General features: G+C 38.0%; 1 protein-coding gene across 1 annotated transcript in view; it reads left to right on the top strand.

Annotated features, from left to right (window-relative positions):
* Positions 1-9,203: 9,203 nt before the first annotated feature.
* The window catches only part of LRRC9 (leucine rich repeat containing 9), a 34,363-nt gene continuing 26,065 nt past the window's right edge, over positions 9,204-17,501 (top strand). Inside the window, 7 exon segments of the mRNA XM_087747094.1 lie at positions 9,204-9,218; positions 13,246-13,445; positions 14,429-14,441; positions 14,767-14,815; positions 14,818-14,879; positions 15,325-15,521; positions 17,290-17,416. Coding sequence (XP_087603220.1) covers positions 9,204-9,218; positions 13,246-13,445; positions 14,429-14,441; positions 14,767-14,815; positions 14,818-14,879; positions 15,325-15,521; positions 17,290-17,416 — 663 coding nt within the window.

Raw genomic sequence — 17,501 nt, 5'->3', positions numbered from 1 at the left:
TGAAAAAAAGGCAGACGGAGATACTGATACCAAGATAAAAGTAGTTAGGGCAGTAGGAAATGCTGATAGGGATGAATGAGACCAGATCACTGTGAACCTTCAAAGCCATAGAAGAGAGGAGAGAGAAATCAAAGCTGGGCATGATAATAGGAAAGGAAAGGGAAGACTTAGAAATTACAGCTGACAAAGTACAAGTGTAAAGGCAGTAGAGTGTTTCCAGAAATAATTATTTATTAGCAAGGACACTACAAACACTAGTGGCATCTCACTGCAAAGAACTGCAGTGTCATCATGGAGAGAAACGATTGACAGCACTGATTTAGTTCTCATGATATCCTGAGGCCAAGACATGGGCTGCAGCCAAACGCTAATGAGTATTCATGACATGGGGCATGATCTGTTAGGTTTCTCATGCACAGCTGTGAAACTAAGGCTGAGGGTCTGGCTTTATTTTCATTGCAGTATCATTTACAAAGGCTTTGCAAGCTAATTCCCTTTCAGCAAAATGCATTCTCTCTTTCCATGTCAAAAGAAAGCTATAGTTTACAATAGAGGCTAACATTGTTCAGACTCCAGTCAAATTTGGTTTTACATTTGAATGATCTGCCTCTTAGCCTACAGGCTCTTCAGCATTTGCAGTGCTATATTAGATTAAAATTGTATTGTTTAAAACATTCACAGGGCTTACATACTCTACAGAATTTGGAAGAGGTCAACCTCACTGGAAACTTAATAGAAAAAATAGGAAGGTGATATCAGTCTGGTATTTCTAGCATGAGTATTCTGATTACTACCAAGGATTTATGTACATGGTTTAATCTTTCTCTCATTGTAATAAAAATTTCCTACTAACTTGCATGGTTCAAAGTCATATCCAATACACTTAGCCCTGATCATCCCAAAGTCTGTGTCAAAACTCCCTAGGGCTCATCTTTGTTTACTCCAGACCGCTTTCCATTGCTGTAGCCATGTCAAAGACAGAAAATAGGTGTCAGTGGGATTTGTGCATACATTTATTTTTATTTTTCACTGCCTTTGGTATAAAGGGCTTTTAGTTTAAATCAAGCCTGTTTGGTTATAAATGGAAATGTAAATCATGGCTGCATTTCTGAACAGATACTAGAGAACCTATTAATTTTTCTTGGTTTATCTTTATCGGTAATAAAAAGATCTTCCAAATGCTATCCCTGCACTTAGAGTGGAAATGGAAAATATATTACCTGTATGATGTGATTGTTTGTGTTAATTATTCTTCAGAATAATCAACAGCCAAGCTTCTAGGACACTTAATGTGTTGCAGGAGATCCATTTCCAGTTTCAGTTCTGCCAGGATCGTAATTATTTGAATCTGCTGTCTCAAGCCTTAGGTAAGTGCTTTGACCAGGGGGCTCCTAACTGCACCAAGAAGGAAGCCTTATAGATCCAGTCCAGAACAGCAGACTAGAGAAGATACTCATCTAATGTGGTAAACTGAGTTTCAAGTTGATTCTTTTATTCATCCAGTACAGGTGTTTGCAGAGGACCTTCCTGCTGGGTTCCCAGATTATCGTGGTTATTCTCTATTCTAGCTGATACATAAACATTTCCCAAAGGTCTCTGTTTTGCAGATTAGAAAGCTCTTTCTCACCCAACTCTCAAGGTACTGTTTGGGGTTTTTTTCTGATTTCCAACTGATTAGTCTGTTCCTCTTCCTTTAAGAACAGTATAAGCAACATAATGGATTAGAGTCAGACTGTAGTTGCATCAGTGCAACTGCAGTTATTCTAAAATTAAAAGACCTGTGTCACAGATTTTCTGTAAAGCAGTTTGTAACCAGTCCTAGTAGGTCTTTAATGCACTTTGAGTGAGCTCTTTGCACATATGTCTATATAAATATAACTGAAAAAATATCGCTGATTACATAAATAGGTCCCCTTAAAAGCACTTTGATCGAGAGCCAACAGATTCTTTTGATCAAGGGTGCACAGACCAAGGACTCTGCCAATGCAGGCTCATGCCTTTATGGTCATATCTTCCTCCTTTGCTTGCCATATGTAGATCAAGTAGTATCTAGGAAGCAGACATGTGCTTCAGTCACCTCATCTCTTTGTCAGAAGTGTCTATAGTTAGTGCATATATGAATATTCTAAATAATATTCACATTGGGGTGTGTAGGCAGAGTGAACTAAGTTGCTTTCTTTAAGAAGAGTTTTATGGACATTTTATACTTGGGAGCCAAACCCTTGCTTGTTATTGAAAAGGAATGAGTAGTTTATTCTCTTGTTTTACTTAATCTCAGCTGTATAGTGGCTTGATCGATCCTAAAGATTTAACTCTTAAAAAATAACGCAAAAAAGTTTTGCTTCCTCAAAGGAGAAAGCAATTACTATGCCACACAGTAATCAGACATGGGGAGAGGAATGATCCCTGCCCTTAGGTGTCTGAAGAAAGGCTGCAGTTCCATTTTAACTGTACCCTCTAACTCTTTTTGTTGCTGAGACTTGCATCATAATGAAGTCACACTGAGGGATCGGTCATGCCTGGGTGAAACAATGGTCTAATTGATATGAGTAAGACTGGGATATGAGCCAGTATACAACAGAAGAGTATGTGCAGTTGCTCAGAGCAGAGCTGTCCCTTTGGCCAACTAATTCAGCTTTTTCTATTGACAATCAAGAGTTTGAATTTATTAGAATAATTTTCTGTTTTGATGTTTTCGGGTGTGCTTTTTAGTACACATCTAGAGGGCTTATCTTTTGAGGAAACATAAATAAGATAATTTTCCTCCCATACTTTAACATAACTTCTTGCTTCTGAATCCTAATGGGGTCTTTTTATCAGCTGGAATGTGAATTGGCCAAGCTGCAAATGTTGGGTAAAACATCAAGTAATAAATCTCTAAGGAGTAAGAATCTGGAACCTGAAAACTCAGTTCATGATAATGAAGTACAGAAAAGACATGTATTGAAAAGGCATTCTTACAAAAAATAAATGCACTGGAGGAAAGAATAACATTCCCGAATAGAAAACTGAATGAGTATGTTTAGTGAATTGTACAAGAACGGTATTCTGATTTTTTCAGACATGAATAATTGGGTATGATGGTGGCTGGAGGCAGGAGATTAATGACAGGACTTGAAGCCTGTCTCACATTTCTTTGTTATAAGGTCCAAACTGAGAGTATTGCAAATATCATTAAAGTGGCAGCTCTTATGTGGTCTGAATTATTGGATCCAGCTTCTAGTAGACAGATGCTGCCATTCCCATTACTGGTGATCTCAATAAATAGGAAAAGATTAAACAAAAATAGCTGGGATGAGTAGTTACATTGGACCAGTGCTTGGAAAAGTTTTCTGGGTCTTTAAACAGTAGAGATCGAGCAAAGTGCTGTGGTTTTTCTGTTTCTGTTTGTTGTACCCTGTTCCCCCGCCCCATAATTCCAATGTGATTTTAATGGCTTCTTTTTCTTGTCATTCTTGATTCTAGCTTAGGACTTCATGAGTCAAATTCACTCTGAAGTCAATGGCCAACACAGTCTACAGAGAATCCTTCATAATAGGGCATGTGGAGGACATCAGTGATGCCATAGACATAGGGTTGGATGCCAGCATGGGTCTGAAGCTCATTCTACAGAATTTTTATGAAGGGAGAATTGGATGACTCTCTTCTGATGAGTAGAAAGCTGCCTGTTTTCTCTCTGATGTTCTGCAGGACAACTAAGGCATACCATTCATCTGGCCAGTTCTTGCTTTGTTTTTGTGTCTCAGGCCAATGAACACTGTTACTGTCTACAAGTGTAGTACGAAGAATCTGCAGTAGTACATCAGGCCCCAAAAGCATCAAATCATTTAGGTTTTGCATTTGAGTGTAAATAGTATACTGAAGTAGTACTGTTCTAAAGCTTGTTAATAGAGGGAAAGACTGCCAATCATCTCAAAGATGGAACAACTGATGGAGGCGTGGGAGAATTTAAACATACTGTGAAATTTGTTGCTGTTACTTGCCACTGATTTCATGCCAGTGCCTCACACTGCACCCAAGTCCAGCATGGTTTCATTAGTGCTGCAATTTGGACTGATGTCATTATGAATACTAAATAGCAAACTAAGATCTTCTCTTACTTGAGGAGGTGATTCTCTTAAGTTAATGATTACAGAACAATGCTGAGGGTGAAGTGGATGAAGCTTGGTATTACAGATCAGTATAGGATTAGTATATCCACGTATTAGGATCATTATATCCACAGTTGTAGTCTTTCAGATTTAAAAAAAAAAATCTTTCTGTAATCATTCGTCTAAATTTGTTGCTTAAAAAAACATCAAAATTATGTTAATTTGTCCTGTCATGTTGTTCCAGGCAGAATTTAAAAATATTTCCAAGTGGAAATGAAGAAAAGTTTTAATCTGGTACCACAATTCTTGTTGATGGAATTGGAAACAGTGGGAAACATTCACTTTGAAGAAGTTCTATCAAATAATCCATGGTAAACTTTTAAAGATACTTCAAACTAGAACCTGTTTCTTATGATTCCAAGTTAATATTTTTTAACAAAACAAATTTATTACAAGAATCTGGAGTATTTTGAAGCATCAGTGCGCCACAGACTCCATTTGCAGATAGCTGACAAGAAAGGAAACACTCTCTCCCCTCTCCTTCTCTTGACGGTGTACTAGGCTGAAGCTTTGAGCCCACAAAGACTGATTTTTTTTGTTGCCTTTATTTTTTTCTTACCTATTTATGAAGCCCTTGATTTTAGAAAAGGAAGATAAAAGAATAAGCAAGCTATCCAATTGCTTTTTAACAACAGTGATAATGATTATTCTAAGTTCCTACACAGCTTTACTTGTAAAGAAGCATTAGAAGTTGCTTACATAAGCTTTATATGAATAACCTTGACGCTCAGTTGAGGGGAGATTCAAATTTAGCCTGGCAGTATTTCAAGGACTGTTTTCTGGTTGAGTACTCCAGGCTTGTCCACCTCAGGTATGCCTTCTTTTTGTGTTCAGGGATGTTTGTCAGAGCTGCAGGTAGTTCTGTACTTACAGGTTGCATTTGAGGTTGTTTATAAATAGCATTCCTCTTACTTTTAATGCCACTTTCTCAAGCCAAGGATCTTTTTGTTTTGGCAAAGAGACATTAATAAATGACTCTTGTAGGGATGAAAGCCAAACCAAAGGTTTTTGGATGATTAATCTTAGCACACAATCTTTTTGAGAAAGAGCAATATTTTTATTAGTTGCAGTAAGGATTTTGACTGTTATATCTTCTTCTTTTTCAAGAAAACTTTCCATTGATTGAAAAACTGGAGAACCTACTGCATTTCTAGGTTGGTTATATATAATAATCTTTAAGGAATCTTACAGTATCAGATGGAAGTATGGGAGTTTATTGTCTTCTGAGTCAGACACAGAGAAAATGAACACATATTTTTTAAGTGATTTGTCTTGTGTACCACAGGGAATAGGTGAGCTTCTGCCCCCATGTTTCTGCCTGGCTGGTGAACTGTCTCCTCTTTCTCACGTTTCACTGTAGAAACTCTTGTAGGTTCTTGCAAACCATGCTCGCTTTCTGCATAATTGCGCTTAGTATAGTGGAACTGCTCATTTGCAGAGTGCAGCAGGATTTAAATAGATTTTAAATATGACAGTGCAAATAGAGAAAAGGAACATAATGAATCACATATGATTAGATATTGATGTTTGATGCTTAACTTTGAATGCAGCATTTGAATAAAATAAGGTAAATTTATTTGTCTCCATCTGGGAGAACAGAATTATAATGAAATGACACAGGCTAGAGGTATTGCTTGTGATTTTTCTTCTGAATAGGAAACAGAAGAAAATCATGTAGATAGCACTGAAAAATTCAGTGCGAAACAAGAAGGAAATATTATTAACTTAGTGCTCTCTTCTGTGCCTTTCTGCACATGGGTTTAGTTCTTCTTGTTATATATTTCAATCACTATTCTGTACCTGGGACTTCAGAGCATACAGTATCATGGGAATGAAAATAAATCGCATCTTAGGGTGCACAATCAAATTCTGAGGCTGAAATTTAAGGAGAAGTTTCAAGTATTTCTGTAAAACGTTTTCACAGTAGCAGAGTAAGTGCTTAGGTTTTAAGAGCTATTTAGTGTATCATTGGCCTGTGAACAAAGTTAACTTTGTGATTATAAGAACAGAAACATTTTGCAAAGCATCAAATAATTTAGGATTATTAGAAGTTTTACCCAGATAGAGGTGACTTGAAGTTCCCCAAAGTCCCTGTGCTTGGTGTTTCTATGATTGGCTCTTGGGCTTCAGAGGTCAATAGCTTGGTAGAAAATACCAGGCATGAGAATTGGTTCAGATTTTTGCTGTTAGCATCTGGGTCTTACCTCATCTGTTCCTAATCTGGTTGTGAAAACAGAGTAAATATTGTTATGAGTGGCCATATTTCTGAAAGTGGAAAGCAGAAGTAGATGAACAATGAAGAAACAAAACAAATGCCACCCAGATGTATACACATCTGTATTTCATCTGTATCATCAGGACAGTCACAAGGTGGATTTGTACCCACGCAGATAAGTCTCAAGATTTTCTGGGCAAGTCTCAACTTTGAAATTTGTGTGATTGTGCTCATTTATTTCATTGCCTTCCAAGACTCAGGTTGAGACTTGTGATGCAGCCATGATCTTTGTCATAAGTATTGGGACACATCTGCCAAAAGCAGCTTGTAGAACTGTGTCACCAGTGGAGCAATGGTCTTAGGATACTCAGTTGTGTGCTTGTAGCTAAGACAGAACCCCCGTTGAATCCATTTCTTTCTTTGCATACTGAGCAGTTGGCTGACTTGATATGTGTGACTGTATTGTTATGATTTTAGTACAGTTAATACAGTGTTTTTCATCTTTTTATGTGCATTTACTATGTTTATATGTATGTGAAAGTTTGTTTTATACATATAAATGTATGTGTGATTTCTGGGTGTAGAAATTAGAGCTGAGAGCTTGGAGGGAGCTGGAATACCTTTTCAATCTTGAAAGCAAAATCTTATCTCCCTGAGGGACAGCAGGTACTCTCTGAGCTCAGGACATTTTAGCTGCTAAGATCAAAACACATTCCCTGGGATTCAAAGCATGCCCATTCTGAGATACAGTATTTCAGTTAATGGCATAACATGGCTCAGCATGGTTTGTTTTTGGGTTTTGGTGGGGTTTTTTTTTGGGGGGGGGTGTGGTAGGGGGTTTTTTGTTTGGTTTGGGGGTTTGGGGGGTGGGGTATGGTTTGACCCAGAAACAGCATAGCCACAAGAAATATTCAGAGGTGGGCAGAGATGGTCTTGTGGATCGTACCACTTTCAAATTTTTTCCTATAAGCCTTTAGCCAAAAGTTATTTCTGCCCATAGCTGAAACACCACTATTGAGCTTCTAGTTCATTCCAATACAACGTAAAACAGATTTGTTCACCCCTTGCTACTCTTCACTTAAAGCTGGAAACACAAAATGACCCTCACTTACAGCTTTACCTGAAATCATTTGAGGTAGTAATCTGTATCAGACAATTCAACTACCCACTTCTAGCAATTTTTTTGACCCATGGGGAAGTCAGATTGGCACAGCTAATGATTTTAGAAGCTCTTTTCATAGCACCTGTAGAGAACAAAACTTTTCAGGAAGCTCCCCAATGCACTCTGTATTATTCTGGTAGGATATCCTCCAGGTTGTATGAAAAACTGTCTCATTGTATTAGCTCCTAGTATGGATAAGCCAGATCAGCTCCCTTCATCTGTAGTAGAGCCCATTCCAGTTGGTGATAGGCAGTTTATGCATCTTCCCTGAGAAGCAACTATCAGCCCAACACCGTTCTTAACTTGAAACCTCATGGTCTGATGCTTATTTTGGCAGAGAAGTCCAGCAATAATTAATCAAATCCTCATACTAACCTGCTGGTGTTCAAACTGCAGTGTTGAAAATCACCAGAAATGGCATTCTTATCAAAAAGAATTTCAAGAAGAAAATAAGTTATCAACAGTTTTGTAGCATTTGTATGGGGTTCTGGATCTGCTGTCAACATTTATTGTATTATTCTCTTTCTTCCCATGCTATTGCTACCTGCCTGCTAGGGATCTTTAGCAAAGACAAGACTTGTGGTTTCAGAGGCAAATAAATAACTTTTTTTTTTATGTAATACAGAACATGGAGACTACTCTTACTGATTGTAAAGAGGCAGGGGAAAAAAAAAAGTCTTGCAAGTGATCTCATGATTACTGTGAACATCAGTATTATGGAATTTGTGTTAATTATAGTCTGTTATCCTTAGTAAATATTGTGCAATGCATAAACTTTATATGGTCAGAATGTCTATTCTTGTCCTTTGCCTGCTTTTGCAACAGCATAATGAAAACCTGGAGCCTTTCCCTATTTCTTCTCTTTGGAGTTTCTTAGTAAGAAAAGATGGAATCTCTCTCTTATGTATGCAACCCTGAATTGCCCGTTAAGGAAAAGTAGCTGCTACAAATGCTGGAGAATATTTTCCAGGGTCTGGAAGTGCATACGGTATACTACATTGTGGACAGAAGAATGCTGTTGTTTAGTAAAGGATAGCACAGAAGAGAGCAGGCAGAAAAGTGCTGCTCTCTTTTCCTCCCTCCTTTCATCATTTTTCTGTTCATCTTTCTTCTGTTTTCTTCCTCTGTTCTCATTACATTTCTTCATGTTACCTCTGCTTCATTCTTCACATCTTTATGCCATCTGTGGTAAAGGCATGATTAATGCTTTCCAGTTTTTCTCATCATCTTCTTGTCCATTCCTCGCCCTTTCTCTTTTTGGTGCAGATTGTCTCTTCTCACTCACCACTTCTCATCAGTGCCCCCCACTAGAATTTGCAGGGACTAAATTTAATCCTAGTCCATTTATCTCTGGTATCTCCAGATACCTAGCCCTAAACGTAGGGTCCCTCTGGCATGGATCCTTGTTGTCAGACCAGTCATCACTGTAGAAACTGTCAGTCCTGTCCCAGTGACCCCATCCATCTCCAGACTGTAAAATAGCCAGACAGATGGAATATGTTATTTCATGCTGAGTAAGAAATTATGAATAGAAGATGTATTTTCACAGATTCACAGAACAGTTGAGGGTGGAAGGAGCAAGGAGGTCACCTTGCTCAACCCAGCTGATCAAGCAAGGTCACTTACAGCAGGCTGCGCAGGACCATGTCCAGACAGCTTTTGAATATCGCCAAGGATGGAGATATTTCAGGTAAGGAAGTTTTCTTTCTGACTTATGAAGGAAAAGAATAGAAAGTAGGAAAATTAATTCAGGGCAACTCTTCTCTAGTCCCCATTGCTCTCCTTTTCTTCTTTCCAACCTTTTGCACACCTGACTTTCTCTTTTTGCTCTGAGAAGAGATCAGATTTTTGGGTGGCAAGATTGTATTTTCAAATATAGTACCTATTGTCCTGTTTTGCTTTATTATTGTTTATATCATGCTAGTTTGCAGAGGTCCCACTGAGATTCCTTTTCATGGTGTTAAATGCTATATAAGCATACAGAAAGATGGGCTTTATCCCACAGAGCTAGCAATCTGATTTTCTCACCCGTATCTCTCATTCTGTTGGAATAATGACACCACAAACTATTTTCTTATTCATTATTCTTTGCTTTCCCTGCGTACCATCCCTTATCATAATTCATGGCTATATTTTCACGCTGCTTAAATTTGTCTACATTTTTAAGGGATGGTCTCAGTCAAATAAAGATAGTTGGCCCTTGCTTTAATCTTTGCAGCAGTCTGACAGAAAAAAAAAGCTTTTCTTCTCTGTAACAGACTAAGCATATGTGAATGTCCCAGAACAGTTCCTGAAACAATAAGCTAAGGCAGAAGGCAAAAACAGCAGTGATCCTGAGAAGTCATTCAAGCATGGTAATTCAAAGTTTGGAAAGATCTTGTAAAATATTTGCTACATGGTTTGTAGAATTGCTGTTACAGAAAGGACATTTTGTAAATACTGTAGATGGCCATGAGATGGCATATGCAGCCTTGAAAGGAGACTTTGCTGAAATATGTCCCAGTGGCATTTCTGCATATTAGAAAGCTCCACAAAAGGCTTGGGCTACTGGGAGTAATTCCCAGACAGGAGTTTGAAGCATCTATGAGAGATGTCCTCATGTGAGAAATATTTAGGTATGTCTGATCTTTTCTAGATAAGCGATGAAAGGCACAAATATATTGGGCACAAATCTGTGTCCAGGACAGGGCATGGAAGGGAAAAATAGTCATGCTGTGTGACTTGGTCATTGCAGTGGCTTAGGACTGATCACATTTCAATGAAATTTAAAAAAAGTATAGAAGTCTGAAAGGTAATTAAGTATTTACGATTTTTGTAGAAATGTGGCTTAACCTGAATTAGGACACCTCTCTTCCCTCTCCTCCTCCCCACAAAGAAAAGAGACATTCTTAGCTTTTCTGGGGTTCATTTAGCACCAGCCAACAGGGCAGTCAGCATGAACTTATGGCAAGTTTGTCAGCCCATATATAGCTTGAGACTAGCCACTGCACATACTACCTTTTGCTTGGCCTTGGTGTCGCAGGGAGCTTGGGGAAGCTGGGTTTGCTGCAGTATGGAAGAAAGAGGTTGGAAGACACAAGTCCAAAGGATACCTGGCCTCACAGGTTCCACTGTTTATGAAGTTACTTGTAGTTCTGATTTCACTGGCTTTAAATATTAGCCGGCTACAAATGTTAGATTTCACAGTGTAATCTTTTTTGCCAAAGGATATTTGTTTCATAAAAAACATAAAACCAGAATCATAAGATATATAAAAATACATATTTTTATTAATATGTATTACATACATATTAGAGCATTCATTTGCCAGCCCAAGATGTAGCCTGCTTGTTATTACATTAAGCACCACTGTTGTATTATCCTGTTTGCACCCCCAAGCTAGAATTAGAAGCATTAAGTGTCTTCTTCCCCTCACTTAGGGAAAGCAATAATTGCAAAAGTTTTCCTTGGCTGCAGTGCTCCAGCTTGTGCAATGAATCCCATCTATCAAGTCAACTACCCAGAAGCTAATTCAGTATTTAGGCCATGGAAATGCCTAGAAAGTGATGCATCTAGTTCTGGCAATTGTATGTATGTATTTGTAGGCACTTGTTAGCATAAAGTTAAGGTTAAATTAACATTTGTATTCTAAACTCATCTTTGACTTTGGGTTGTGTCAAGAGGTTTCATTCCTCAGAACACAGTCTCTGCTCAGCTGAAGTGCATGTTTTGAAAGGCAATAACAAGCAAGAAGATCCCTCTTTGAAAAAATATTTGTGCTTGTTTAGTTCACAGAGTGAAAGTGAGCTGTGCCACACTGCTGTTCAGCCATTAGTCCACACTAAAAGTAGCTTACTTCATGCAGTTTCATACCCACTCTTTGTACAGCGGGATTGAGTGAGTGCGGCAAAGGGCAATACCCATATACCACAGAGGAAATCTTCACCTTTAAAATCCACAGCCTTTATCTTTAAGCAAAATAAAAATGAGTACTGAGGAAAAATACACTGTTATAAGTAACCAGATTAAATCTGTATCATGCATATCCTCTGAGTGATAGATGCTGCTTTACCCTATTTTTTTGCAAGAGAACAGAGTGGGAATTGAGTAATAATTTTACCTGTTCACTCTGATATGCCCTCCAAACTTCCAGATGCTAACAGGGAGCAACATCTGTCTCTTTATAAAGGAACTGGGATTGTTTCTGGTTTTTTAGAAGGGAGGAAATGAAAGCTAATTTGGAAGGTGATTACACCATAATATGATGGAGTAGTTTTGGACAGTGCAGCAATGAAAGCACTGCAGGAGAGCTGTCGATGCTCTCAGGACTAAGGTAGTCTTTGACAAGCTGCGATCTTCATGCTGGAATATGACAGTTGCTTATTATACATGGGGTATTAGATAGCCAGGTTAAACTCCTTCATTAGCCTGTGTGAGTCTGTGTGGCAAAGAAGGTCTAATGGCAAAAAGGAATAAAACTGATGCATCTTCATGGAAAGAGATACTTTTGACTTATTAATTTTCTGAAAATACCAGACTTAGCTAAAAAACAATATTTACCCCATTTCCACCACTTTAGAAATATGGGCTTCCTTGGAACAGAGAAATTGTGGCTGCAGCCATTGGCATTGTGAGTGGTTTGTGTTTGACCATGAACTGGTCCTGCAGAATACACTGCTCAGATTGAGTACACTTGGTAGGAACTTTGTTTTTCCTACTGTGATATTAGAAGGCAAGCTTTGGATTTCACAGGTCAAGAGAAAAAAACCAAGTAGGTAAAATTAAATTCTGTTCTACTAACACAACACGACAAGCCCAGGTTTAAGGTTGATTCTCGTCTGTCCACTCTGTCAGAGCCAGATAAAACTTCTGTGGAAGTCAGTGAGAAGTTTTCCACTCATTGTAGTGAAATTTGGATGAGGCTCTTATTTTGTATGTGTAAAAAGTATAGCAAAGAAAGCAAAGATCCTCTAAGTTTCAACAGATTAAATGAAATGCAGCTGAAAACTAAGTCCTCTGTCACTAAGAACTATTTTATCTGGGGTACCATCCAAAGTAAAACTGAGTATTGACTGTGCAAAGGATCTTTTTTTCATGGGGTCTTGCTAAGTAAATGATCCTTAGTTGTTTGATTTAAATTGTGAGATGTGCAGTTTTGAAAAAAAAGAAAATATATTTTCTTCTCAGCTGGTATTCTGAACAAGTATTTTCTTGATTCCTTCTATTCATTTTTACATGCATATAAGGCTGCTGTTTCACTCATCTAACTTCATAACTTGCTGCCAAGGTAGAAGGGCTCATTTCAGACTCTGAGTTACTCTGTCTGTTAGAAACAAGAGGGTATGGGGAAGCGAGATGTTCAGCTCTGGGGAAAGGAAGGAGAGAATCGAATTCACTGATGAGTCAGGTCTGCCTGGTTCCATGGTCCAGTGTTAGGCTGCTCTACTGCGATTCTTGGACTTTGAGAATTTCAGTGCATAGGTGTACTTCTTTTGACTCTAGCCAGAGTTCTGTGTCGTACAAAACAACCCATACAAGCAAAAACATTATGCAATGCTTTGATTATGAGTCAATTAAACCCAGTTTCTAGCAGATCTGTGTTACAGAAAGAGATTTCCTGACTTGATTGCTATTAATTTCCTAATCGAACTTCTCTCATTTTATGCTCAGTATTAAATTTGTTATTTAATTCAAAATTAGAAAGCTTACAAATTTCAAATGCCTTTTATTTTATATAGCTCAAAAAACAGTGTTGCTTTTCTACGTGCAATACAATTGTGGAAGAGGGAAAGAGAAGCACAGAAAGATTTATTCTGTCTCATAATTTGCAACGTGATGAGGAAGTTTTGAATATGGAGCCAACAATAAAGGTCAGGCCTCAGATTGCTTCCTTAAATTAAAAAAAGACAACATTTTCAGTGACTAAGGCCAATATTTAGTCAGGTACAGGTGAGGTATTGCTGTCAAACTTTCAGTAAAATAAATGTATTATGTAATTGTTACTTTATCATTCAGGTTGGCCCATGACCTAAGCCAAACACAAAACTTAAAAACTAGCATTTCCATTTGGGCTCGATTCTGATGTTGCTTACATTTCCTTAACATCACTAGAACTTGTGTTCCTCTGCCTATCAGTTATTATGCAATGTGAATTACAATAACTGGGCTGAATACTAATTGCATTTCCTATTGTGTAAAGGACAAGTAATTTCAATGAAAAACAATTTAAGAAGAATGCATCTGAGAATAGGACATGAACTAAACTATCAATCAGCCTTTTTATGAAATACATGACTTCATGCCATTATGCCAGTTGTTCTTGAAAATAATTTTTTTTTGTCAGATTTGACATCACAAGAATGTATCCTAAGGAAAAAAAACACATCAAAACTGTAGCAGGCTTCAGATTTTAGCTTCAGAAATACATATTGTTATAATAGCTGCACAGAAAAACACCTCTTCAGGTGGACATTTACATGCATAATTTTGACATTGCATTCACATGCATAACTGTTGTGTGGCACCTTCAGTAGCCACTTTTTCTGATGAAGTAGCCCTTCTAAATATCTGATACATGAAATGGTGAAATGTTTCTGAACTGTCCCATTTTTAACTCTAGTTTGTGAGATGGTGTTATTTCTTATACTTGATGGTTATGTTTTCAATCCCATTTTTTTACAGTTTCAAATAAACTTTTTCTTTTCTAAAGCTTATTTAGAAGAAAGAGGAAAATGAGTTAAGAAAAAGGAGAATAACAATTCTCTTCTTATTTTACCAAAGTGCTATCTTTCCGGTGATCTGTGTTTGCAGTGAGGTACTAGCAATTCTCATCTCACTTTGCCTTTTCCTAAGGATCTGCTGCCTGTCTCTGCTCGGCTCCACTCTTCCCATACTGGTCTCTCAAAATGGAAGGGTTGCCAGTTCCTTACTGTTGGCAGCATCTGTTCCCTTCTCCTGTGAACCGATTGACTGTCTGACTCACCATCTTACCCAGGTCACTTTTACTTCAGGGAGAAGTTAGAGAATAAACAGTCTTCAAATAAGTGAAAAAGAGTCATCATAGCCTTTCTTGTCTTTTCACTATTTCACATTAGTTTAGATTCACATTTTATAGCCTTCTTATGGTTTACCAGTAGGATAGTATTTGTATTTGCACTCCATCAGTTGAAGCTTTTTCATTTTAAAGGCGGCCATGGAGTATTACAGAATTTGGCTGTGTGTCTGGTAAAATTGTCATTTCTGATCTACTTTTGGCCTAGGTTTTGAATTTGAATGGGAACAGCCTGAGTAAGCTGCAGGGCATTTCTAGACACTTCAAAAGCTTATCATCAGCTTTGATGAATTTACTTCCTTAAATAATATTTATCATCTAGTGAGAAATTAAGCTCTAATTCTTCTTTTTTAAGGAACATTTACTAGCATAAATATTCTTACATTGTGGGGTGTGCGCACAAGACAGGATTGGGCCAGAATGCACACAGGGGAACAGAATGGGGGACTAAACTAAGATCATGAATACTGTGATATTATTAGCAGCCCACAGTTTTGGTGCCTGTTGATACTGTCTCCACTTTGAATCGCAGTATTACAGTGATATCACTTTACCACCCATCTGACCTTTATAATGGTGATTTCATTTTAACAAATAGAGTAACACGTCTGGAGCACGTTAGGTCTCCCTCAGCAGACCCAGTACTGAGCAAGGGGAGTCCCAGGCACTGGTTTCAGCTAAGACTATTTAAAGATTAAATGTGTCTGATTACTTTAACCTAAGTTTCTTTTGCGACACTTTTGGCCATGCAACTATTTGCTTGCAGCCCAACCATTTGATGGAATATTTTGATGCAAGCCATAACCCTGTGATCACTCTTGAGGGTGTTAGAGACTTAAGCAAATGGCAGATCTTCAACCTGAGCTGGAATCAGCTGAAAAAGTCCAGGGAAGATATAAATGTCTTACATAAACACACTCCCAACTTCCTCAGTCTTGACATCACACACAACCCATGGCATAAGGTACATATCAGCGCTTGAAATTCCTAGAAAGCATTCTAACCATGACCACAGTCATAAAGGCTTAAAATCTGGTCCTGCACCTTATTAATTCTAAGGCCCTTGCAATGTAAGAAGCCTTACGATCATGTGATGGCATCTTTGTTCTCACAGGGGCTTCACTTCTTTTTGTAGTCACAGCCGAACCAAGTGAATAAGCTGTGTGGCATTTTTGCACAGAGACATCTCTGAGGCATAATTCCTTTTTTTTTTTGCTTCCCTTGAGAATTAAATTTATTGGTGGCCTGTGCAAGATATCAAAAACCAAGCCCTGGCTTTAATTTTGCCGTCTCAGCTGCACTGAATAAGGGGTGGGAGCAGAGACCGTTCCTAGCCTTGGGGATGCGCGAATACACTGTTAGTCTCCCTGTTACTGCATGGATCTGTCTGCAGCAGCACAGCTGTGTTGGCTAGAGCTTTGGTGAGAAAGCCAATACTCAGCCCTTTTACTGACTCTTAGTCATTCCTGTTGCCCAACCAGCTTCTGGAACAAATGTTTCTCTCTGTTCTTTATTCCCTTTGAATTAGTACATTTTAACAATATTTAAAGGGCTCAGTCAGAATCAGCAGAGTTAAACCTTACGAATTTGAGGCATTAAAAGACTCTTTAAAAAGTTTTTTTAATTATCATTTAACACTAAATTTAATATTTTGTACAACTCAAAGTCAGGCAAAGAGAGCACTATCTGAATAGAATACCTCTCCTCTTAAATAATTTGAACAACAAACCAACGCAGGAAACAGAACTCCATTGAGGCACCCAGGAAGCATCCAAAAAGATGCTGCCTTGTCTATTTGGCCTGTCAATTAAGCTTCAATGAATCTTCTCAATATATCCTAAGACATAAAAAGAAATAATAAGAGCTACCAGTTCTGCTCTCTGGTTCTTTGTTGTTATTACTTAGGTTTTTATCAGATTAAACTTTTAATGTTCCTGTGCTCTTTGTCATCAGCTCTGTGTGTCAACATGGTAACTCTTGAGTAGTACATGTCGCTAAACCTGTGCCTCTCCAGAGTTTCTTAGGCATCCAACCACAATGTCTAGTTAGTTCAGTTCAAAGCAAAGCAGAAAATCCTTACTGCCTCTCAGAGGATGTTCTACCATCGAGCTCATAAGTGATTGCATTTGGCTTATTTGGTTGTCAAAATATATCTATATTCCATTCACAAACAAAGACATCGTTATTCATTATGTGAGAAGTGTGTATTTTATATATTACATTTTAAACTAGTGGGCAGTCTAACATATTCTGTATGTATAGGATAGGCTTGTGGTGATGGTCTTGAGGTTTCAGTGACACCTCTAAATCTTTTAAACATTTCTTGTGTGTCCTATGAAGCTTTCTTTGTGTTTTGTAATATTTCTCGGTCATAAATGAAACTCCTAGATCATAAAAACAAATACTAATAAATCTTATATGTTAGTGAGCTTCATAAGTTTAGTAAACTTCTGAGTTAGCCCATGTGACTCCAGAGCAGTTTATTACCATCAACGTCACATAAAATCAGGACAATCAAAACCGGCCCAAAGGTACCTTGTCTCATGTGTTTCCAGCAAACTACGTAAGCAGGGATGACACAGTGGCTCTGTCAAAGATAGTAGCAAAACTCTAGCTCTTGACATCCATGAGATGACAGTACACTACACAGAAAGGAAATGCAAGTCTCTTTCTTGTACGTAAACTATACTGGCAATTTAAAAAAATTGTAACACCTTATTCCTTTCTTCAGGCCTGCCTCATTGCAGCTGAGCATCATTGGCCAATTAAAGGCTCTCACTAACCTAGATGGAGTCCTGATTTCTAATGAAGAAGCTGCAGAAGCATTACAATATATTGCAGGATCAAAGATGACCCAGGTTTGATGTTCTGTTTTGTTGTAACTTATAGCAAACGCTATGGAAAAGGAAAGCTTTAGGAATAGTTCTGCACCTGTTTTTTTAA

Source organism: Nipponia nippon, unplaced genomic scaffold (genome assembly GCF_047370975.1).
Source record: "Nipponia nippon isolate SJK-2023a ecotype South Korea unplaced genomic scaffold, ASM4737097v1 scaffold_11, whole genome shotgun sequence".
NCBI lineage: Eukaryota > Metazoa > Chordata > Aves > Pelecaniformes > Threskiornithidae > Nipponia > Nipponia nippon.
This window is presented reverse-complemented; position numbering and strand designations above follow the sequence as displayed.